The following is a 24,483-nucleotide window of genomic DNA, read 5'->3' on the forward strand; positions in this document are numbered from 1 at the left end:
TCCTGGTACCATACTACCAGAGATTTATGAATGGCAGGAAGATTGATATGCGGTAAAAGCGGTACATGAAACCCCCCCTCCACTGTGGGTGTGTCTAAAAAGAGCTGTACCACCTCAGGATGAGGAAGTAATTTTATTTTACTTGAGAAATATTCGCCGTTGTTGCTGTTTATACAGCAAACGAGATTATTACCAAAGTGGTCGTTTAATATCTCGTGACTCGGGCCAATATTTATAGGTATAGGCCAATAGGTATATATTTGGAGAGAAGTAAATTTAAAACATGATAAAAGCTATCCAATTAAAAAGATTGTTTTACTCGCCAACATACCTAACCAATAATAATATTTTTATGTCCCCACGTACTTTAAACGATTTTCGGAGACGCCAAACAAAACATACTAGGGTATGCGTTAATAAAAAAAAGAGACAACGAACGTACGGAATTAAACATTATGATAATAAAACGCATTACCGCCACACCTGTAAATATCCATAAATGCGGTATATTTTCCTGTTATTTATTTTTATTCTTTCCGTCGAGGAACTTTTGGCACTATCAGGGCGATAATATACCTAACCTAAATAATGTGGTCTGTCTTATCTCATGGACAGCTGTTTACTTAAATCCTGATGTGATAAATGTAGAGAACAAGCATGAAATGTACTTAAAATTAAGGTCTGTGTTTCAACAGCTGCAGTTATCAAAAGAATGTTTCCAGTTACTATGTATTACATTCAGAAGTACAACTCGTAACATATGCTTGTTATCAGCTGATGTTTTGGCATGCCTTCTACAGCACAGCTTTATTCGGAAGAAGTGGCTTCTGCTACATATACACCAACGGGGAATATGAGAGACATTCTCCAGAAACCATTTGGGAATATATTCACACTGTTTAGACTCTATAGTCAGGAACAAAATTATTTTTAAAAGGTTCAAAAAGACGGGACCCCGTATGCTCTTGATTGGAGTGCATGGCTCAAAGAGAATGAAGCATGGCTGACGCGACTGACGAGATGGCAGTGAAGATGACTTCACTTGAATTGCCGACACGCCAGTAGCAGGGCAGGGAAGTTGGCAGCGCACGGCGATAATTCAAATGAAAGCAGTGATTATTTTTACTGTGTGGTAGGCCTACTGCTGAACTGTCAGAGACAAATGACTGGCCATTAAGTTCTTTTGTATCAATATTTAATTATATGATAACACGATACCCTTATCCCTTGTTTTTTCTACGGGGTCGAGTATGAAGTGACACGAATCTTCGTAGTGAGTTTTTACGTCCGTATGCCCTTCGTGATAGCAACCTCCCAGAGGAATTAATGACATGTAACTTTTTTGCATGTAATGAATGACGTGATACGAGTAACTATAACAAACTTTTATGTGTACCGTAGGCCTAAAAGTCGTGTTCACTATTTATTGTCTTTTTACATTTAGAAATACTGCCTTCCGACGAAAATAGCCAGTATAACTTAAATACATTCTAAGTTTGTTAAATAATAGTACAGATTATTCACACGTACAATTTATAGCTCTTGATAGCCTAGAAGTCATGTGTTCGCTGCACAAAATTTTGAGGTTATCGCATATTGGACCCTCCTTTACTATTTTTTGCTGTAAAAGTGGGAAGAAAAAAGTGTCTAATACGAGAGTAAATACGGTACCTGTAGTGCACTGCATGTATTTGTATTCACAAGACTTTCAAAATGATTAATCCTACACTGTCGCGCAGTTAAATCTTCACTGTATTTGTGTCCATAGTGAAGAGGTGCCTGTGTCTGTACCTGAGAGTGTCTGCAAAAGAGAGATAATGTTATCATTGTTGGTACAGAATGTATATTGGGACATAAATTTCTAACCATATCTCAAAGGTGTCGTAAGGAGAGGTTTCGCTATATTAATATAATTGGTGCAATAATATATTGTGGCCCTCCCTTGGTATTACACAAGTTAAAAGTGAAATGACTAAAAGTGACTTAGAGAATGAAATAAATATTTTGAACACTAACATGGTCTGTGGAGCCTGTGGGTTAACTCTAATTGAGAATCATTCTCAGAATCTCATAGGCAGTAGACTAAGTACAGAAATTTCTAATCTGGATCCATATCCTATTTCAAGGCAGACAGGTAGTAGAACTTCTTTTGTCACATAACTGAACTAACTGAAAGTTTACAGGCTGTATGTCATTGTTGATAACACTTCTGTCCCTAGAATAGTCGGATTAAATCACTGCTCAGTCTGTAAACATTTAATGTTACTGAAAGGTGTGATGCTGCTACTGTAAATTTACTGGCTCATTAAAGAACATCTTCCCAGGAACCATAGCATCTCTTAAAACCGCTTACATTCAAGGGTCATTAAACATAGTGTTGTTTAATGGCGACGACTGTTGATTATGTACCATTCCTTTATCATGCCATTTCATACTCACTGTGTGTACTGTCTGTTCTTGTCTCTTTGCTACTTTTTATGAAGGTAGATCACTCTCTTCTTTGCTACTGGACTGAGTGGCTAAGACGGTTTAGGCACCAGCCTTCCGACTCCAACTTGGCGGGTTCAACCCTGGCTCAGTCCGGTGGTATTTGAAGGTGCTCAAATACATCAGCCTTGTGTTGGTAGATTTTCTGGCGTGTAAAAGTACGCATGTGAGACAAAATCCTGGCACCTCGGCATCTCAAAAAACCATCAGAAGTAGTTAGTGGGATGTAAAAACATCATCATCATCTTCATCTTCATCTTCTTTGCTATTGAAATATCGATTGATATTTCGGGAGAACTTTAATGACACAAGTTCCTAACTCAAAAAGCTGGACCTTTTGTTGACAGATGTACAACATCTTTCATTTAGTATTTTGAAGGATTCATCGACAATATTAAACCACCATTTGTATTCTTGTCACTAGATACTGGTAATAAATACTTATTATGTATTTTTAAAAGTATTAAGTTACTGTATTTCAGATCGTTGTAGTCACCTGCAATTGCAGATGGATATCTCTCTTTTGTTGAGAATAAATAAAATTACTGGGTATTCAGTCAGCACTTCAAAATGATAAATGACACTTCAGGATCGTTGTTTACTTTTGTTCATAGATACTCTCTTCAACAATTTTGACAGCTTATACTGTAATGTAATCTGAACTGGTTACCTCAAGTTAAACTGTTTGCATACGTTCTAGTCCACATTCGAGAAGATCCTGCCATGGAACCAGATCATACTGTGGGGTTGAAACTGTTTGCTCTGGAACTTCGCCTTGACTACATGGGTACAGGTGTTCTTATGAGCCGTGTGAGCTCGCTGTCTGTATCTTTGCGAGATGAGTGGAAGATAAACCGCAGTAAAATGACAGACACTTTCATTCCAACGAGAAGGTGAGTGACCATTGCACTTTTAAATTTATGTTTATTGGTTAAGGAAATTAACTTGTATCTTCTCATATTTATATTTAAAATTGTAGGAAAAGTCCTTTATAATGGAATTACAGACCCAGAGTAATTAAGCGTACTTCATATGTCAGTTGTTTGCATGAGACTGTTGTTGCCTACATGTAATTTGGGAAGAGAATGTGTGACCCCCAGGCACTGCATTGGGTTTTATATAATGAAGAGTAATGTTTCTACCAGGCAAGTTGGCCATGCAGTTAGGTGCGCGCAGCTATGAGCTTGCATCCAGGAGATAGTTGGTTCAAACCCCGTCGTTGGCAGCCCTGGAGTTGGTTTTCTGTGGTTTCCCATTTTCACACCAGGCAAATGCTGAGGCTGTACCTTAATCAAGGCCATGGCCGCTTCCTTCCCACTCCTAGGCCTTTTGTATCCCATCGTCGCCATAAGACCTATCTGTGTCAGTGTGACGTAAAGCAAATTGTAAAAAAAAAAAAAAAAAAAAAAAAGGCTATGGTCATGATACTAACAGTCACGTAAAACTCTGAGCTCTAAATGTTTGATGTGGCAGTAAAGTATGTATTTAGGTATGTTTAGAAACATACAGTACAGTAGAGCCTTGATTTCTGTATTGAAATGGCACATAGTGACAGGTTAAATGGAAAAGAAAAAAAAAATGGATAATTCATATTACTAATTCTTAAACTACTTTAAATATAGTCATAAAATATATTGATCCCGCACTGTTGTAACACCAGGAACTCCGATACTGAATTTTCAACTATTTCACGTTTCTTTAACCATTCAATTATATTCACTCCATTTTCAGTAGTTAAAACAACATGATTTGCTTTGCTGCAGATTTTAAACCCGATATGTCCCAGCTGGGGGGTACTTCCCTTGACCCTGCGTAGGTGGCAAAGCATGTTATAAAATGACGTGAAACGATACTTGAAGTAGCGTACAGGAGAGATCTTTCCTTTATGCTTGCCATGGACCCATCAACCTGCCCCTAGAAGTATTCTTACTTACACAGTATAGAAGAATAGAAATGGAGGCTGTGTAGATGTGAGATTTGCAATTATTTTCTGTGTTGCTATTGGCCGGCTTGGGTCAGCTGTCATAAAAACGAGTTTTCTATTGTTTCTGATACAGCTTGCCTCGTGTGCCCTTGAGGTTTGAGGTAGAAATAAGAAAACCACACAGTTCCAAATTGTCATGGCATGTGCCTGTAACCTTAATTTTTGTCATATTTTTGCAGAATTCCAGGTAATGCTAAAGGCCTCTTAGCTGCGAACCCCAGAACCCCTTTGCATTTCCTCAGACCAGTCATCTTATCATTAACTGGACTTAACCAATCTAGACTTGTGGTCTTGTCACTAGCCAGATTTAATTTATCTAGACCAATTGTCTTATCACTAGACTGAACTCATAAAGACAGTGGTCTTGTCCCTAGCCGTACCCAAGTTCCTAAGTTGGCAGCCTTTTGCAGTACACTGATGTTGCCCGAGCTAAAACATGTTGGATCTTTAACCTATCTTTCATGAAGGTTCAATGGAAGCTTTCTTCCTAGCTGTTAGAACGTGAATGTGAAAGATAAATATTTGCACTGATGTGTTAAAAACTTCAGTTTGATGTAGTATGTGCTTCGATTAATACTGGAAACTGACAGTGACACAGCTAGGCTGGTTTCTGATCAGTTGCCAATACCAGCTGCAAAATATTTGCAATACAATATTCTGACAGGTGTGAAAGAGTTCAACCTTGACAGAGTATGAGATGAAAGTTAGAGATGTTATATAGTAGTTGTAGGTATGATTCAAAAAGTAGAAAAGACCAACATAGTCATCCGCTGATACATATCCTGTGGACTGGATGGGGAGTAGACACATTACATGTTCACGTGCTTCTAATGTTCATTGTAAACTTCTAGCAGCTGGAATGAAAGCCTACAAACCTGTAAAGAAACACCTTCTAACAAGAGAAATGTACTGGAAATGTTTCTTGTGGCATGTAGTCATCAAGATTGGACAATGGAACATTGGAAAGTTCTTTTCTCTGATGAGAGTCACTTTGAATTAAATATGCGCACCAATCTAAGAGTGAACCAACCGTTAGCACCAGTCAATGGGATGATAAAATCCAACCAGTATATCCAAATACTGGAAAGGATAGTTGTGGGTGAGCTGCAGAAGAGGTTACCAGATGATGTCAGAATTTTTCAACAAGATTTGGCTCCTTGCCATACTTCAAAGGAAGTGAAGAAATTCTTCAGTGAGAACTCTCCTGGTATTAATCAAATAGAAAACATGTAGGCTGTTTGCAAAATGAGACTTTCAAAACTTGACCATTCCACAAAAATACGTGTGAAAGAGTCTCTAGTTACAATGTGATTTCTTGATGATGAACTTAATAATATGTCCTCAGAGCTATGCTAAATCATGTAAAGCAACTTATAAAAACAAAAGGAGGCTGTATTGGCTATTAGCAATGATATAATAATAATTATGTGTGAACTCCGGACGGGCCTGGTGCAGGTGTTTTGATTTGATGCCTGTAGGTGACCTGCGCATTGTATCAGCAAAGATTAAAAGGTGTGGCTAAACCACGTCATCCCTCCACCATAGGAACCTAGAGTGCAGCAGCTGGACCTTGCCACAGTAGTCAACGTCAGCAAAAGCATGTAGGCTGCCAGTCTTCTTTATGATTTCCATGGCAGGATAATTATAACAAGGTGGCTGACATTTAGGATAAAGATAGTAAACAAACACATTGATTGCCTTACTATGTAATGTTATCTCTGTGGACGGTATTGTAGAAAAACAATGTAAAGCTCCACGCAGAATAAAAATGCAGTTCTATTTCATGTTGTGTTTACTGTAGCTGTCAAGTCAGTAAGTGTAGTGATCGCCACCGAAGGTATGTATTACATGAATAAATCCAAAAAGACATACAATCTGTATGTTATTGTCGTGCTCCTAGTAATTCACTTGAGGAAGTACAGTAGAACTCCCTTTCTAATGAATCTCAGAGGAAATTTATATCGATTTCTTAAAACGGGTTTCATGTAAAATATATATATATTATATGAAATAATGTAATTGTATCCTTGCTGATAATTAGGGATTGAAAATCTGATCTAAGAACAGGACCGCTCGAGTGGAGTGATGTCGTGAGCACTGTTTGCAAGCACTTTGGATGGTGCAAACACAGGTTGGCTATGATTGTGCTCCATCAGCAGAGTCAGCCCAAGAGCTTTGAGAGTCAGTAGCCCAAGAAGGTTACCTCACTTGCACCTAATACGCACTTGGATGGATTTATGACTGCACTGTAATCAGCTAATCTCTGGAAAAGTATGCAGAGATGGTGCATATGCTCTTCAGCATCCCGTGAGAACACCAGGATATCGTCAATATACGGGAAACAGAAGTTTAAATCCCTTGTGACCTCGTCCATAAAATGCTGGAAAGTTTGTCCAGCATTTCGTAACCCAAATGACATATAGGGAAAGGTGTCATTATGGCTGTTTTGCAAATGTCATTGGGGTGAATTGGGTTTTGTTCGTAGGCCTTGATAAGGTCAGACGTACTGAAAATGGTTGACCCAGCAATGTTATGGCAAAAATCTCCTATGTGTCTTACTGAGTAGCGGTCAGGTATTGTCCCTGCGTTCAATGCCTGGTAATCGCCACATGGATGCCATGAGATGTCCCGCTTAGGTGCAAGGTGCAAGGGTGAGGACCAGGGACTATTAGAAGGTCTCGCTGTACCGCACCTTACCATGTCCTCGAATTCCTTCTTTGCTATCTGCAATTTTTGAGGTCCTAGACGATGAGGTTGACAAGAGACCGGTGGGCTTTCAGTTGTCCTAATGTGATGTACGGTATTGTGTTTAATATCACGTTGGATCCCAGGTGGGTGAGTAATGGAGTGAAAGTCAGCGAGCAACATGCTAAAAGGTGAGTCACTGGATACTGCAGCGATCTTTACGCTGGCCTGTTCGATAGAGGCTACAGATGCCTTAACGTGTAGGCCGGTGGTGCCTTCGAGGAGGCATCTGTTACGGCAGTCAGGGAGTAAGTTATAGTAAGCTAGAAACACCTGTGGTGTAAGGGAACGGTCACGGCTTTTAGATCTCCTCTTACTGTGACTCCTGCCTCGGGGCTGGTTACGGGGCAGGGCATCGACTTTACGTGTCAATTCTTCCATCTGGGCAGCTAAAGTGTTCGGCACAGCTGTAGCATGTACGGCCAAGTGGCTATACGGTGGTGTGACAGTAGTGGAAAGTTCCAAGAACTTGTCTGCAAGCTCTGCTAAATCAGCTAGAGGCATTAACTGGGCCGCTAATATAGCCTGCAAGTGCTGTGGTAGTCGACGTATGAAAAGTTGTTTTAATATACTTTCGTCATGAAGTGAGCTACCAGCTAATGACTTTAAGTGACGTAAAAACTGTGATGGTTTCCTATCACCGAGTTCGTCACCAAGAAGTTGGCGAACTCGTTGCTCTTCGGATACGGAAAGACGACGGACTAGTTCATATTTTAGTTTTTCGTAATGTCCTGTGGCAAGGGGTTTAATGACAATGTCTTCTACCTCGGCTTTGACCTTGGTGTCAAGCTGTGAAGTTACATTATCAAATGTTGCCATTAATGCTTTCACGGCCCGTAGTTATAGACATGTCTACATTATCAAATTTAGTCTGGTCGGCCGTAATGCTTGCGAGGCTGACTTGAGTCTCAACTTGAGCGAACCAAACAGTTGGTCTGTCATACCAAAACGGTGGTAGCTTTGCATAGATTTTGGCAACTTGGCCAACGTTGTTAGATGTAGCATCGGTACCAGTAGACTCGTGCTCCTGGAGCCAGGCTAGTAATGCTTTGTTCTGCTCTTGCAAAGGCTTCGTCAAAGCAATAAGTTGTTGGAGTTGGTTCTGTAAGTTGTTATTTTGTTCCTCTAAAGCTTTTAATCGATCCTCCGCCATAATCGAGATGGGTACACAACACAGGGGCAAAGAGAAAAAGAATTCTGAAAATACCGGACAAGATGGCAAAGTAGTCGGAGGTATGATGTGTAGTTGTGTTTGTAAGTGAATGAAGATGTGTGAGGATGAGCAACACAAGCACAAATTTACAAATAGCTTGAGACAATCTTATAGGTTAGATGGAAACTAAATATTATGCAGGTAGGCCTAGAATACGATAAGAGATGCACAATCATGTATGTTGTTGTATGTTAGGTATTCAGCCCAAAGGCTGGTTTGATCCTCCACAGTTCTGCCAACAGCTGTCATAGATAGCCTAGGCATCACTGAAGAGGCATACTAGGGAAATAAGGAGTGAGGTAGTTTCCCGTTGCTTTCCTCATCGAGCCAGAAGTTGCTATTACAGATCAGTCTGCCAAGCTCACTGAAATGCATGCGACTCTATGAGTGACATTTTCACACCATTCGTAACAGGGACTGGCTGCATAAGGAATGGTATTACTAGCATCACACATACCTCAGTCATTTTCATATTGTCAAAGCCAAGGATGAGACTGAGACAGGTCAGTGAAAGTAACAACTTTGTTCTAGCCCATACCAGAAGACGTAGTGCAGTGTAAACACAACATCTTGCCAGGAAAAGGCATTATAAACTATGATAAGTTAACAAAATATTCTTGCAGAGATTGTACATTGATTTTGGTTATATATAAAAACTAGCAAGCTTCGCTATGGTATTATAATGAAATTTATAATTGAATGCTTAACGTTTTATATATAATCTGCCAAAATTTGTGATCTGACTCGTTTTCTGAGAGATTACGGCAAAGTTCCTCCCATTTTCATTCTTTCTTTCCAGCAATTGATTTCGTACTTCCCGGGCTAGGTCTAGGTATTCCACCCGGCCAGTTGGGTCCCTAAATCTTTGCCATTTTTCCTATAAGCATTTTAATATGGATCAAATCCTTGAGGAGATCCGGCATGGTGTCGTCTTGGGTGCCCTGGCGGTACTGAACCCGCTGCCGGACTGCAATCGTAGTCGTTACCCGGCCAGGACCCGTTTCCAGCGTGGTCCGCACATTTTGACAACGGCCCAGAACATTATTGTTATTATTGTTATTGTTATTATTATTATTATTATTGTTATTGTTGTTGTTATTATTATTATTATTATTATTATTATTATTATTATTATTATTATTATTATTATTATTATTATTATTATTATTATTATTATTATTATTGATGGTCTGGAACCCACAGTAAGATGCAAGACCGCTATTTGGTGGTAAATTACTTCCTGTGCCATTGTCATTGCTGACAATGTGACCAGCATCATCGTCGCGCATAGGCAAGTGCGTGAAATTTCTGGTGACATGAATGATACACCTCCGTGAATTATTGAACTTATTATAGAGGTGAACAATTGCATGGTCAATATCATTCATATCGTTTATTTCAGATGTGTTTAAATGTTTATTTATATGTGAGGAGAATCTACTGTAATCTAACTTTATGTAATCCAAAGGAAAACATGGTTCTTGAAAACGAACCCAGAAAAGATTAAAAATGATCCGTTTATGATCAGAATAAGTACATTATGAACAGTAAAATCAATTGGTCTCAACTCCTTTTTTACCCCACTCCTGTTAAGTTGATTTACACCCCCACCCCCAAAAAACTTAGATTTTCCAAAAACAAAAGAAATACATGTTTCTTTATTTTCAAAGGAGATCCCTTATGTTTGAAGGATATTCCAAATACCAATGTTCACGTTTGGCAATTCTGAGATATAAGTATCCCATAAAAAGATTTCACTTTTTTTTTTACTTCCTTTCACCTCCCCCCCCCCTTTAAGTGAATTTCCCGTTAAAAATACTTGTCTCTTTAATAGTAAAGGATCTTCTAAATACCAATTATCACGACTCTAACATCTTCAGTTTTTGAGATGTGTGTCCCATAAAAGGAATTCAACTCCTTTTCACCCCCAGCCCCCAAGACGCTTTTGCCCAAAAACGCTTTCTTCTTTGTTTTTAAAGGAGATCCAAATATAAATTTTTATGTCTGTAACAACCTTAATTTTTATTAGATGTATCCTCATACAATTAATTCAATTAATTTTTCAATTTTTCACTCCCCCCCCTCATTGGATTTTCCGAGAATAAATGTTTGTTTAATTTTAAAGCAGATTCCAAATACCAATTTTCATGTCTGCAAAATCTTTCGTTTTTGAGATAATAGTATCCTCATACAAATAATTCAGTTAATTTTTCAATTTCCCTCCTTCCTTAAGATGGATTTCCGAAAACAAAAAAATACGTATTCCTTTATTTTTAAAGGAAATTCCAAAAACCTAATTTCACGTCTGTAACATCTTCAGCTTTTGAGATATCAGTATCCTAATTAAAAGAATTCAACCCCATTTTCAGTCACTTTTACCCCTCAACCCAAGTGGTTTTTCAGAAAACAAAAAATACATGTTTATTTTCAATAGAGATAAAAAATACTATTTTTCACTTCGGTAACATGTTAAGTTTTTGAGATGTACTGTAGAAATGCTCATTTTAAAATTTCACCCCATTTTTAGTTACCCTTAAGTGGAGTTTCCATAAAAAATCAACTATGTCTCTTTACTTCAAAAGAGATTCCAAATACCAATTTTTACGTCTGTAAGATTTTACGTTTCTGAGATATACTATAGATGTAGTCTTTCTAAAAATTCACCCCAATTTGTCATTCCTGTTTAACCCACATTATTTAGATTTTCCAAAAACAAAAGAAATACATGTTTCTTTATTTTCAAAGGAAATCCCAAATACCAATTTTCAGGTCCGTGGTATCTTTAGTATCCTCATTGAAGGCATTTAACCCCTTTTTCACCCTTTTCCACCCTTTGTATTGGGATTTTCTGAATACAAAAAAAATACGTGTTTCTTTATTTTTAAAGGAGATTCTAAATACCAATTTTTACAACTATAAAATTTAAAAGTTTTGAGATATAGATACGCTCATTTTAGAATTTCACCCCCCTTTTCAACCCCTTAGCGATGGAATATCCAAAAATCCTCTCTTAGCGAGCATCTACGTCTTAATATGAATGTATCCCCAAAATTTTATTTCTTTGTGTCCAGTAGTTTTGGCTCAGCAATGATGAATCAATCAGTCAGTCAGGACAAGTTATTTTATATAGATATTAAGCATAAACCAAGTGTTCCAATGTCCATTTTAAGTCTTGAGGAATGTCCATATAATTCAATTGTATATTACATCCATAATGTGACAACTTAGAAAAAGCATGCTTACGATTTATATATATATATATATATTGCCCCCTTCGTAACGGGCTTGGCTCAGCCGGAGAACGAGAGTCCCAAGGGTGGACCGTTCGTTGTCTGGCTTTGCTTATTTTGAAGGCAGGGAAAGAGACAAGGACTAGCGACAATAATACAAAATATAAAACAACAGGTTTCTGACGTTTATTATAAACTACCACATTCAACAATAACAAAATTAAATTAATAAATCTTGATGGTAATATTTTTTTTTTTTTCTTCTCTGCCAGTTCTGATTAATTTCTCTAATATTCTGGATGACATTGTTTCTGTAAATACACAGACTTATATTAGCCTTATTTCTGGCTTAACAAAACAACAACAAAAATAAAATTTACATTTCGTTAGGAAGACTTCCTTTCAATAATGTCATTATTATTTATAATTTAAAAGAAATTGAAACTGTCCAATTCAAATTTATCTTGGACGTCGAAAATAACAGACTTATTTATTTTACATTTGCTATCTCAAAGTAAAACTTTCCTTCTTTAATGTACAGGATTAAACGTTGCTTCAATTAATTGAAAAATAGTGAAACCAAAATCTTATTGAAATATTACTCAAAAATGTCTCCATTGGACTTAATTTTACCAACTCGTGTTTGTACAATAATTATTACTTCAAAACTTTCCCTAATATTTCATCAGACAAATGTGATGTCAATCTTTAGCATCTGACATTTCTAAGAAATTCTAAACGTCATAGGCTTTACAAAAATAATTGGTGAAACTTGTCCACTGAATAATAATCCTTTCTTATTCATTATTATATGGTACTCTGAACCTTTCTCTACTTAAATTCAAAATAAAATTCACTAAAGGTTTAAATCTTCAAAAGTTGTATCACCACAAACAACGATGTTGATAATCAGGACTCACGTAACGAACACGTGGCAGGGTCAAAAATCATATTCAAAGAAAATATCACAATTCACTGAAATAATTATCAATCACACACACAGCATTTACACTAAGGCACACGAGAATTATTTACGCTATTTACAATGAATTCTAGCCTTTGAATATTAAATTTTGATTTTTAATCCTAAATATCTGAAATTTCTCGATGACAGTATCGGCTAAAGAAACATTTACATCCCACAGAAATGTGATGAAGTCTGGATGATCACTTAGTTAAATATGATGAGATTTACAATGTTGACCATGAGAACATCGGCAGTTGATATCTGAAGAAATTGTCGTCAACGAAAACGCACGTAGAATAGACATTATTATTACACAACTCCAAGTCAGTCAATTAACACGTGCTCCACATGAAGTATTTATGTCCAACAACACATATTCTCCAAATAAGACTCAATAAATGGATTCACAATTCAGCAATACACAGCAAAGTCAATACAAGTCAATAAATTACAATAAATGAACCGTCGAGATTCTGCCATATTCCAGGCTCATATTCATCCTAATTGAGCACACATTAACATCATACACACAAAATCAAGTAACATTTAAACTCATCACCCTTATTAATTTATTTAACCCGAGATGAAAATTTATTATTATTGTTATTATTATTATAATTATTATTAGATGTGCTAGATCTCAAATTCATGCAAACAAGGATTCGATAATATGCCAGATGACACTAACACGCCTGAAATCATACAGGAAGAAAATCTAATACAGAAATCCGGCATAACACAACATTGCAGGTTATAAACTTCATTTTCTTTGTCCGTATTGAAGATCTACTTGTGATACAATTCCTTTAGTTTTGTCAATTGCCACCTTTTCAATACAATAAAAATATATTACAAACTTACATATTTATTATGATTTTTACATGGTACATGTTTCGCTCCTTTTCGTGAACATCATCAGCCAAACTATCATTAATTTAAGATTGTGTAAGATCATAAAACAATTCTTTTGGTTCAAGATTACTTCTATAAAACTAATTGACAATCTTATAACATTTTAAAAGTCACACAACAATAAAATTATGTCTTAAGTTAACACTTTTTGTCTAAAATCTTCTTCAGTCCAAACATTTTATCGCCGAAACTCATCCGGTGAACGTCTTTTAAAATTGTTTAAAATAAGAATAAAATAAAAAACTTTGAAATCTGGCTAGTTGTGTTGATTCCCGTTGCTTAACTTGTATAATTGTCATTAAAACTTCATAACGGTATTGAATATTTTCTGCAGTTGATAATTGTCATTATGGTCGATAGACTTCTTCTCGTTGCTGGAGTAACATTTATAAAATGTATTGGTATTAATTTATATTATCAATGGAGTAAAATTGTTCGTGAACAAACTTGTTGATGAAACACTTTTTGATGTGATATTGGATTTAAAATGTTCTTGAACGTTCCATAATGGCTCGTTGGTGTATTTACCTTTCTGCTGCATAATTGTTTGGTGAACTACTTGTTATCCTGTTTGCACTTCTTGTGTGGCAACTGGAAACATTCTTTTGATAACTGCGGCTGTTGAAACACAGACCCTATTTTTAAGTACATTTCATGCTTGTTCTCTACATTTATCACATCAGGATTTACGTAAACAGCTGTCCATGAGATAAGACAGACCACATTGTTTAGGTTAGGTATATTATCGCCCTGATAGTGCCAAAAGTTCCTCGAGGGAAAGAATAAAAATAAATAACAGGAAAATATACATTTATGGATATCTACAGGTGTGGCGGTAATGTGTTTTATTATCATAATGTTTAATTCCGTACGTTCATTGTCTCTTTTTTTCTCTACGCATACCCTAGTATGTTTTCTTTGAAGTCTCCGAAAATCGTTTAAAGTACACGGGGACATAAAATTATTATTATTATTATTATTATTATTATTATTATTATTATTATTATTATTATTATTATTATTATTATTATGATGATGATTTGTTAGGTATGTTGGCGAGTAAAACAATCGTTTTAGTTGGATGGCTTTTATCAAGTTTTAAACTTACTTCTCTCCAAATATATACACCTATATTGTCCCGAGTCATGAGATATTAAACGACCACTTTGTTAATGATTTCGCCTGCTGTATAAACAGCAACAACCGTGAATATTTCTCAACCAAAGTAAACTCATTTCCTCATCCCGAGGTGGTACAGCTCTCTTTAGACACACCCCCAGTGGTGGGGAGTTTCATGTACCGCTTTTACCGCATATCAACCTTCCTGCCATTCGTAAATCTCTGGTAGTACAGTTCCGGGAATCAAAGTCAGACTCCTGAGAACACCAACTAATTGTGCTAACCATTACGCTGGCGGACATTATTAACTACAAAACAGACATATAGCATGACTGATGCATGCTTGCACGGACCTATTTGTCCGACGTCATCAGAGCTGCAGTACACCTACGCTATGGAGGCAGGCATTTCTTAACTACGAAACACAGATGTACCGCATGGATTCGACGTGTTTTCATTGCGTAGGTCGTACGGATGAAACTATTCACAAATTAGTGTTATGTCATCAGAGCTAAAATAAGACTTTTACCCGCTTCGAAACGGAATCGTTGTTCTTCTCCGACTAATTACGTTGGGGGGTCTTATATGCAAGTTTTATTTTTTTCATTTTCTTTGTCTCGAAAAGCCAGGGGGGGGGGTCTAATACACGAGTAAATACGGTATTTAGTTTCAGCTTTGCAAGCTGTTTTGAGGGCCTTTAATTTCTTCTTAGCTGCAATAGTATGTGCTCAGGCTTGAGGAGTTCTGCAAATGGTCACAGTGTTTTCTGCAACTTGGTTGGGGGTAACAGCATTATATGTGCAGTCTCGAGGTGAGCCGCCACCTAGTTTTCTGAGCAAAGACCAAGCTTTCCTACCCTTGATGTACCGAAGTCCAGTGATTCAACAATCTCAGTCCACTTGCTATGTCTGTGTCGATGTTACTCAGCAACACATCTACTATTTCGTGATCATTACTTTTATGGAATTATTTTTAATTTTAGAACAATAGATCAAGAGATCACAATTCTATGCACATTAAATAAATGTACTTTAATGAATATTTTTGTAGCCATTTACATAGATATATATCAGTAAGAAAACCCTAATTACAACTTAAATGAAATTACTGATAATATCAATAACAAAGTAACCAGATTTTATTAACAAGGATTAACTATGGCCATTTAGAAACTGTTTCTAACAGTTCCCTAGTATTGTAAACTGATGCATTGTTTCCCAATATGTGTTAAAACAATGTTGGTATTGTTTCTTGTATTATTACATTAAATATCTTAGGAAATAGAAAGGCATGCAATTTAAGCAATGGTTAAAGTGCCAGAGTTCCGCATAAATATTTGAAAATAGTAATATTTTGTATATAATCATGGTTAACTTGCAGCACCTGACGTGACATAAACAAAACTGGGAGTAAAAGTAAATTAACAAAATTTAGAAAGTCTTGAATAACCTCCTGATTTATAGTGAGCATTTCATTTTTAAAACTGGTAGTGTAAAATAAACAAATGTGGGCTTGGTCTCTGTTACTACTAAGCAATCTAAACCTGTTATGATAAGGTGATGCTTATTTTGTGCTCATGAAATAAAGTTTTTTTGAAATAACCTCAAAACCTTGTCATTGGCATTTAGTCCCTTTGGAATAATTGGTCTTCATTTGTTGTGATTCGTCCAGACATAAAGATGATAAAATTTTATTTTCTCCAATTAATGTTTTGAGGTTACAGTAGCTCATTTAGAGTGAGTAAAAATAACGGAGAAAAGTTCATATTCTTTACTTGACCACTTCCTCACCATTTTACTGTGTATCTTTCAACATTTTCCAGTCCTGGTCTCTTTGCAACATGCTCTTCTTAACCTGGTAGTTACCATTACCTTATCATAACAGGTTGTATATTCACTTTAGGAAAACACAGTTTTGTCTGGATATTAGATCTACTGCAGAAACAAACTTGCCAAATAATTATCAAACTTGGGTGTGGAACCTCGATCATGTTTTAAAAATCCTCCATTATCCGTTCCTTAAAATTTCCAGAAATTTCAGTTCCTTCAACACTAAATCCTCGATCAAGCATTTTTTTCAAGAAACTGCATCTTATGAAAGGATAGCTACAACATTGGATCTTGGCACTAACATCCTGTCATTGTAGTAGTTAGAGCAGGTACTGTACTGGGAAAGCGATTGGCGGTAAATTTGCATAAGGGGCCGTCTTAGCATTGCATTCGGCTGGTATTATCTGGGAAAACCTCGTAAATTATACAGCAGAGTGGCTGCAACAATTAGGAGACCGAGGGTATTCAGACAGCTCTACTTGAAGATGGATTGAGTTTAATCAAATGTTCGTACTGGTAAAACATCTACATTATGCCTGGCATTAGATGTGTATTTTTGACTTTTTCGATTGTATTGCTGAACAAGTTTTCGTCACTTCTCTCAGGGCACTATACTCACTGGGCGGGAATCAAACTTGTTCCTTCCTAACATGAGTCTAATATTTTAATATGATCAGATACCTTACTTGTGAGATTAGTCATGGCTCACTTCCCAAGTGGAACAAAGTCTTTACAACATGTGTGTTCTCAAAACTTTTACCAATTTTGATGTTGACTTGTTGCCTAAGTTGAACCTATCACAGTTTCTGCTATTTCAATGATGCACTTGGTCTTCTGTTACCATCAGGCACTGTACATGATGAGTATCTCAAGGCCTATTATCTTTTTGGTCCTGATATAAGACTGGGATTTTTACACTTACATTTTTATGTTAAAATGTCCTATAAAAACACAGCCGTTTTATGTGCGCAACATAGTATTTAAAAAGTTTGTATCATTTCCCACTGGTATTGGCTTGTACAGTAAGTGTCTCAACGTGTTTTCCAGCTTAGTCCAAGGTCATGAATAAACTAAAATTTCTGGAGTCTTGATGATTTTTCCCTTTTTTCTTTCCAATTTGCTTGTGATTATACTAGGCCCATGAGGGTTGGAGTCTGACATTTAGTGCTTGCAACGAGTAAAAATTGACCAACACTGCTTGAAAATGGTCTCTCACCACGGTGACAATCCCAGTGATGCCACATTTTAAAAATGCATGCTATCACCATGTGGCTTGGCTTGCTCACAGTCGTATTTGTGATAACATTCGAAGTGATAATCTGTTAGCTTTGTTGTTATTACTTTATGTGTACGTTTTCCAAATATTATGATTGTTATTAGTTTATCTTTTTTAGTTAATCAGTGGCTAGTTGTACAACTTTCTTAATTTTATTCTTGAAGTGTACCATTAATAATCATTGTTAAATAATACAAATATCAATGTGGCTAGTATTCTCTAACATAACTTTCCTACAACTGACTACAATTATTTATGTATTGTTCATTTTTGATGCTGTTATTAGTTTTGATATTGGTTATTTTATACGATTTTATATGATTATTTATATCGGCAGTTACATGTTCTGTCTTGAATACTAATTTTTTTTAGCTCGAACATAGAAATGGGTCAAAGTTTATTGAAATGCATTTGGGCAACATGTTTTTTAAAACACTTTGCCATATTAAAGGATGACATGCCGCAATTACTATTAACTGTGGCAACACAGCGCAAGTTGTAGTTATTTCTTTCGGTGCTTTAATGCCAGACTCCAACTCTAATGGGCCCAAGTATAGTGATGGGCAGAATTGAATATAACGCATTTGAGAACCTTTGAGAATCAATACTGACATTCAAAGGCATATTCTCAAGTTTAACATAACCTTTAAAATTCAATGCAGGCCTAATTTATATGGTAGAAGACTTCTGGAAACTTACTACAAACAGTACACTGGAAGATAAAAAGAAGGTATGTTGCCATTATGTTGGGTGCTTTACTATCAGATGTGCTCTATTTTATTCATCATCATCGTAATCATTTCTTCGCTCCAGCAAGCCGGGTGCAGTTGTGTACAAGTCTCCTCAAGTTTGTCCTATCCATCCACAGATGCTGCTCATATATGCAACGCCAGTTCACATCTCTAATTTCAAGGTCCTTCAATATCTGTTTTCTTCCTAACATCATGAGGTCTTCCTCTTGGTCTCTTCCCAGGAACATTGTAGTCAAAGTATGTTCGAGGAGTCCTGTGAGGGTCCATTCTTTTCATGTGACCATACAATATCAATCAATCAATCAATACTGATCTGCATTTAGGGCAGTCGCCCAGGTGGCAGATTCCCTATCTGTTGCTTTCCTAGCCTTTCCCGAAATGATTTCAAAGAAATTGGAAATTTACTGAACATCTCCCTTGGTAAGTTATTCCAATCCCTAACTCCCCTTCCTATAAATGAATATTTGCCCCAGTTTGTCCTCTTGAATTCCAACTTTATCTTCATATTGTGATCTTTCCTACTTTTATAAACGCCATTCAAACCTATTCGTCTACTAATGTCATTCCACGCCATCTCTCCGCTGACAGCTCGGAACATACCACTTGCAGTCTCTTCACTTCTAGACTCTCCAGCAAGTTTCCTTCCAATCTAAGCTGTTGCCAGATATCCACATTCCTTATTTTATCCATTTTTGTTTTTTTGTAGACAAGAACAGAGGAACTTCATTTCTGTTGCCTGAAGACGACTCTTTGTTGGTCCAGTAAGTGTCGCTGCTTCCAGGCCATACGTCAATATAGGTACTAATAGGTACTAGATATATTTTGTACAACCTGATCGTGGAAACTAACGGATATGTTTCATCCACAGTATTTGACGTACATCATGATAGAATTTGGAAGCTTTCTGTATCCTGTTGCTAATCTCTTGATGTATGGTATTGTCTGATGACAGAACACTACCTAAATACTGGAAGTTGTCTATAAAATCCATCTCCTCATCTCCAATTCTTAGATGAACAATTGGAGAGTTTCTACTCATCACCAAGCCAACTGTCTTCGTTTTGCTGATTTTGAGACCTAAGGTTGTAAAAGCTTCATGCCAGAGATCTAGTCTAGTTTGTACTTCCGCTTCTGTCTCACCCCATACCATTACATCATCAGCAAAAACTAGGGCATTAGTTGTTGGATCCTTTCTTTTAACCGCTTTTAAAACTTCATCCATTATGATTATGAAGAGAAGTGGTGAAAGATAACTTCCTTGCTGGACTCCACTCTTCGTTTTGAACCAACCTGACCTTTCTTCCTGGACACAACACTTGGTTTCATCATATAATCGTTGTACTTGAATTAGGACGGGTCAAGGGAGATGTGGCTACATGTTGAAGAAATGGGGTTTCCGTTCATCTGCTGACTGCGACTGTAGAGCGGAGGAACAGACAATGGAACACATTGTTAAGGAGTGCCCACTTCGAGCATTTAACGGTGATCTGAGGCTTCTACACCAAGTGACTCCAAGTGCTCTGGACTGGTTGTGAAATTTGGACATTTCCATTTGATATTATATTTTTTTGTGTACTTGTAAAGCCATACGATATATATATATCAGGCACTTTCTTATGTCTCAAACATTCCCATATATGCCTGCGTGGTACATAGTCATATACTTTCTCGATGTCCAGAAAAACGGTTATAAGTGTTTTACATTTCTCCCAATACTTCTCATAGAGCATTCTGGTGGCAAAAATGAGGTCTATAGTAGATCTATGAGGTCTAAATCCATGTTGTTTCTCCTCAAGTGTAGGTTCAATATATTTTCTAATCCTGCTCTCAAGAATGGATTCGTAGATTTTGAGGCCATGCAACATCAGTTATACATCTGTAGTTGGTACTTCTCTTTCTATCACCTTTCTTCAACAATGGGATGATGACTCCTTGCTACCAGTTTTTGGGTATTACAGTCTCTTTCCGGATTCTATTTAGTACCCTGTACATTCACTGTTGTCCAAACTCTCCTAGTGCTTTGATCATCTCAACACTTAATTCAACTGATCCAGTTGATGTGTTGTTTTTCAGCTTAGATATTGCTGTCTCTACTTCCAGCCATGTCAGACTAGTGGTATTTGTGCTGCCAGAATCATAAGGTTCGTCATCTAATGGAGTGATATTTTCATAACAGTTCAGCAAAGTTTCAAAGTGCCTTTGGAACTCGTGTAATATTTTGGTTTTATCCCTAGTCACCTCACCATTGGGAAGTTCTACAGATTGAATAGATTCATTTTGAGTTCTTCTATTCTTAACGGTACTGTATAACAGTTTTTTTTTTTTTCCTGCATTTTTTTGGTAGTGAGATCTTCCTTGCATTTCTGCTTTTCAGCTACAACCAACTGTTTGACCTGTAATTTTTTCTTTCTGTAAAGTGACAGCTTCTCCTCTATTTCATGTTGATCTCCCCATGTTCTTGCTTGATACAAGGATCTTCCTGCACAGTTTCTGTCATTGATAGACTTTTTAATATCATCATTCCACCGGGCAGTTTCTTTAGGTTTTGTTATTTGACTCTGTTGTCCACATACTTTTTCTGCTGAACCAACCACGACCTTCTTAGTGAATTAAAATTACTTCACCGGGCTGAGTGGCTCAGACGGTTAATGTCCTGGCCTTCTGACCCCAGCTTGGCACGTTTGATCCTGACTCAGTCCGGTGGTATTTGAAGGTGCTCAAATACATCAGCCTCGTGTCAGTAGATTTACTGGCACGTAAAAGAACTCCCGCAGAACTAAATTCCGGTACCTTGGCGTCTCAAAAAACTGTAAAAGTAATTAGTGGGATATAAAAGCCAATAACATTATTATTAAAAACACACTTGTTATTGTTGTTGTTTAGCTTGGTGTATTTATTAGATATTTTTCGATGAGCTTGGTTGATTACAGTTGCTGATTGAAAGAAGTTTTCACAGAAAACTGTCAAAGTTTCATGAGTAAAACTGAATGTAGAGTATCAAGATTTAGATTTTTAACTCTTATAATTTATGTACACAGGAGTGTTTTAAGTCAGCCCCATTGTCTAGCTTACCTGCCTCTGACCCAGAGGGCCTGGGTTTGATTCCTGGCCATGTCAGGCATTTTTACCTGGATATGAGGGCTGGTTCTAGGTCCACTCAGCCTATGTTATTTCATGTAATTGAGGAGCTATCTAACGGTAAGATGACGACCCCTATCTAGAGAGACAGAAATAACACTTGAGAGGATTCATCACACTGACCATGCGTCACCTCGCAATCTGCAGGCCTTCGGGCTGAGTAGTGGTTGCATGATAGGTCAAGGCCCATTAGGGCTATAGTTTGATTTGGATTAGGAGTGTTTGTATGATTATAATTATACATATCTCGTTGTGATGTTTAGCCAAATAATTTATTGTTGGTTTTAATTCATTCCCGGATTTTCTGTTTTCCCATACTGTATGTTTTCAATCAAATCAATCAATCACTACTGATCTGCATTTAGGGCAGTAACCCAGGTGGCAAATTCCCTATCTGTTGTTTTCCTAGGCTTTTCTTAAATTATTGAAAAGGGATTGGAAATTTATTGAACTTCTCTCTTGGTAAGTTATTCCAATACCTAACTCCCCTTCCTATAAACAAATATTTTCCCCTATTTGTCCTCTTGAATTCCAGCTTTATCTTCATATTGTGATCTTTCCTACTTTTAAAGACATCACTCAAACTTATTCATTTACTAATGTCATTCCACGCCTTCATATTGTGATCTTTCCTACTTTTAAAGACATCACTCAAACTTATTCATTTACTAATGTCATTCCACGCCATCTCTCCACTGACAGCTCAGAACATACCGCTTAGCCGAGCAGTTCATCTCCTTTCTCCCAAGTCTTCCTAGACCAATCCTTGCAACATTTTTGTAACGCTACTCTTTTGTCAGAAATCATCCAGAGCAAATCGAGCTGCTTTTCTTTGGAATGTTTCCAGTTCTCGAATCAAGTAATCCTGGTGAGGGTCCCATAGACTGGAACCATACTCTAGTTGGGATCTTACCAGATATTTTTATGCCCTCTCCTTTACATCCTTTCTACAATCCCTAAACACCCTTGTAACCATGTGCAGAGAACTGTATCCTTTATTTACAATCCCATTTATGTGATTACCCCAATGAAGATCTTTCCTTATATTAACACCTAGATACTTACAATCATTCCCATAAGGAACTTTCACCCCATCAACACAGTAATTAAAACTGAGAGGACTTTTCCTATTTGTGAAACTCATAACCTGACTCTTTATCATCATACCATTGTGTACTGTCCATCTCACATAATTATCCCTTCAAAAATGGAGAATCAGGGTTTCACTGTATGTGTAAAATGTGCTGCACTGCAAGTGTTTTAAGATTTTTATTGAATATATGCATTTCTACTTGTGGAAAGATGAAAATTTCATTGTCAAAATACTTATACAATCAATGTATGACAATGAAAGTTGGTTAATATTAAACATTTTGTTTTGTTATTGTTCATCATACCTTTTGATCTTTATAAGTATTAGAATCTTTGAACCTTGCATGATTGATTATAATTAATGTTTTTTGCTTCATACATTTAGGCCAGCCATGATATTCATACATGGAGATTTGGGCTGGGATCAACTGCAGCTTATGATTTCCAAGTCTACCACAGCAGATTTACTGAAGATGTTCTACAAACTAGATGAATTCTTCTCACAGCAATTCAAAAGTAGCAAACGGGTGTTCTCCAGCTTACAACCACGTACCCATGGCCGTCCCAGTAGCTTCCGTCGTACCCGCCAGCCTCATGCAAAACGCCATCCTCCGGAAGGTATGTGTCATGTACATCTGAAGAATGACCTGAATCAATATCTGAGGTTTACATTAAAATGTACAATACTACTGTATGTCAATTTTCACTGCTAATGGTGTGTGTGTGTGTGAGAGAGAGAGAGAGAGAGAGAGAGAGAGAGAGAGAGAGTTTGGCTGACGTAACAGAGGTTCGAAGATTCCTTGATTGTTTCTCCGTCTCTCTCTTTTTGTTAAGAAGCACTTTTCAGTGGTGGTGGGGGTGATTATTGTTTTAAGAGGAAGTACAACTGGGCAACCATCTTCTGTATAACACTAATCGGAGAGAAAAAATGGAAGGGATCCGACACTTCAAAAAATGAAGGTATCAGTCAAAGAAAGACAAGGGTCACAAAGGGCGTGAAACTGAAAGACTCTCTAGGCCTCAGAAACCTAATACCGTCGGGGTCGGAAAGGAGCAAGAGTTGACCAAGGGAGGTTGGATAGGATAGATGAAAGTGAGGAGCCTGGCACAAGTAAGTGGAAGCAATGCCAGGACCCAGCTAAGGGCCCCATAGTCACCAACCCACGCTCCAAAGTCCAGAGCCCTTGGGGCTCCTTTTAGTCACCTCGTACAACAGGCAGGAGATACCGTGGGTTTTATTCTACTGCCCCCACCTACAGGGGATACTTTTCAGTGTCAACACATGTAATGAAACTTTAAAGGTTTTCAGTCTCTTAAACACCATTTGTTATGCCTATAACGCTATAGCATAACTGTCAAGATAAGAAAAAACACTATTAAACAAAGAATAATGTGTTTCATTCTTGAAAGAACATCATCAGATTCTGTCGAATCTAAATTGTTCAGAAATGTAGAAACATTTATGTTTAAATTCTGTTTATACCTTTTAATAGTTGAAATTTAGAACTTAAGTGCTCCAGTAATACGTCCTCTGTCCTTGCTAATCCAATAAAGAAGAGAGGACATACTACTAGAGCACTTCATTAAGAGAAGTTCTAACTTTCAAGTATTATAAACTGAATTTAAACATAAATGCTCGTACATTTCTAATCGATTTACATAAATTAAAAAATATTGAAGTGTGATTTGATAGAATCTGAGGATGTTCTTTCAAGAACAAAGCATATCATTCTTTGTTT

At 37.0% G+C, this 24,483-nt stretch overlaps 1 protein-coding gene across 1 annotated transcript in view; it reads left to right on the forward strand.

Annotated features, from left to right (window-relative positions):
- tweek (transmembrane protein KIAA1109 homolog tweek) overlaps nt 1-24,483 on the forward strand; it is an 843,591-nt gene that overhangs the window by 743,246 nt on the left and 75,862 nt on the right. The window contains 2 exon segments of the mRNA XM_068226772.1: nt 3,188-3,380; nt 23,130-23,362. Coding sequence (XP_068082873.1) covers nt 3,188-3,380; nt 23,130-23,362 — 426 coding nt within the window.

The sequence above is a fragment of the Anabrus simplex genome, chromosome 1 (genome assembly GCF_040414725.1).
Source record: "Anabrus simplex isolate iqAnaSimp1 chromosome 1, ASM4041472v1, whole genome shotgun sequence".
NCBI classification, from domain to species: Eukaryota; Metazoa; Arthropoda; class Insecta; order Orthoptera; family Tettigoniidae; genus Anabrus; species Anabrus simplex.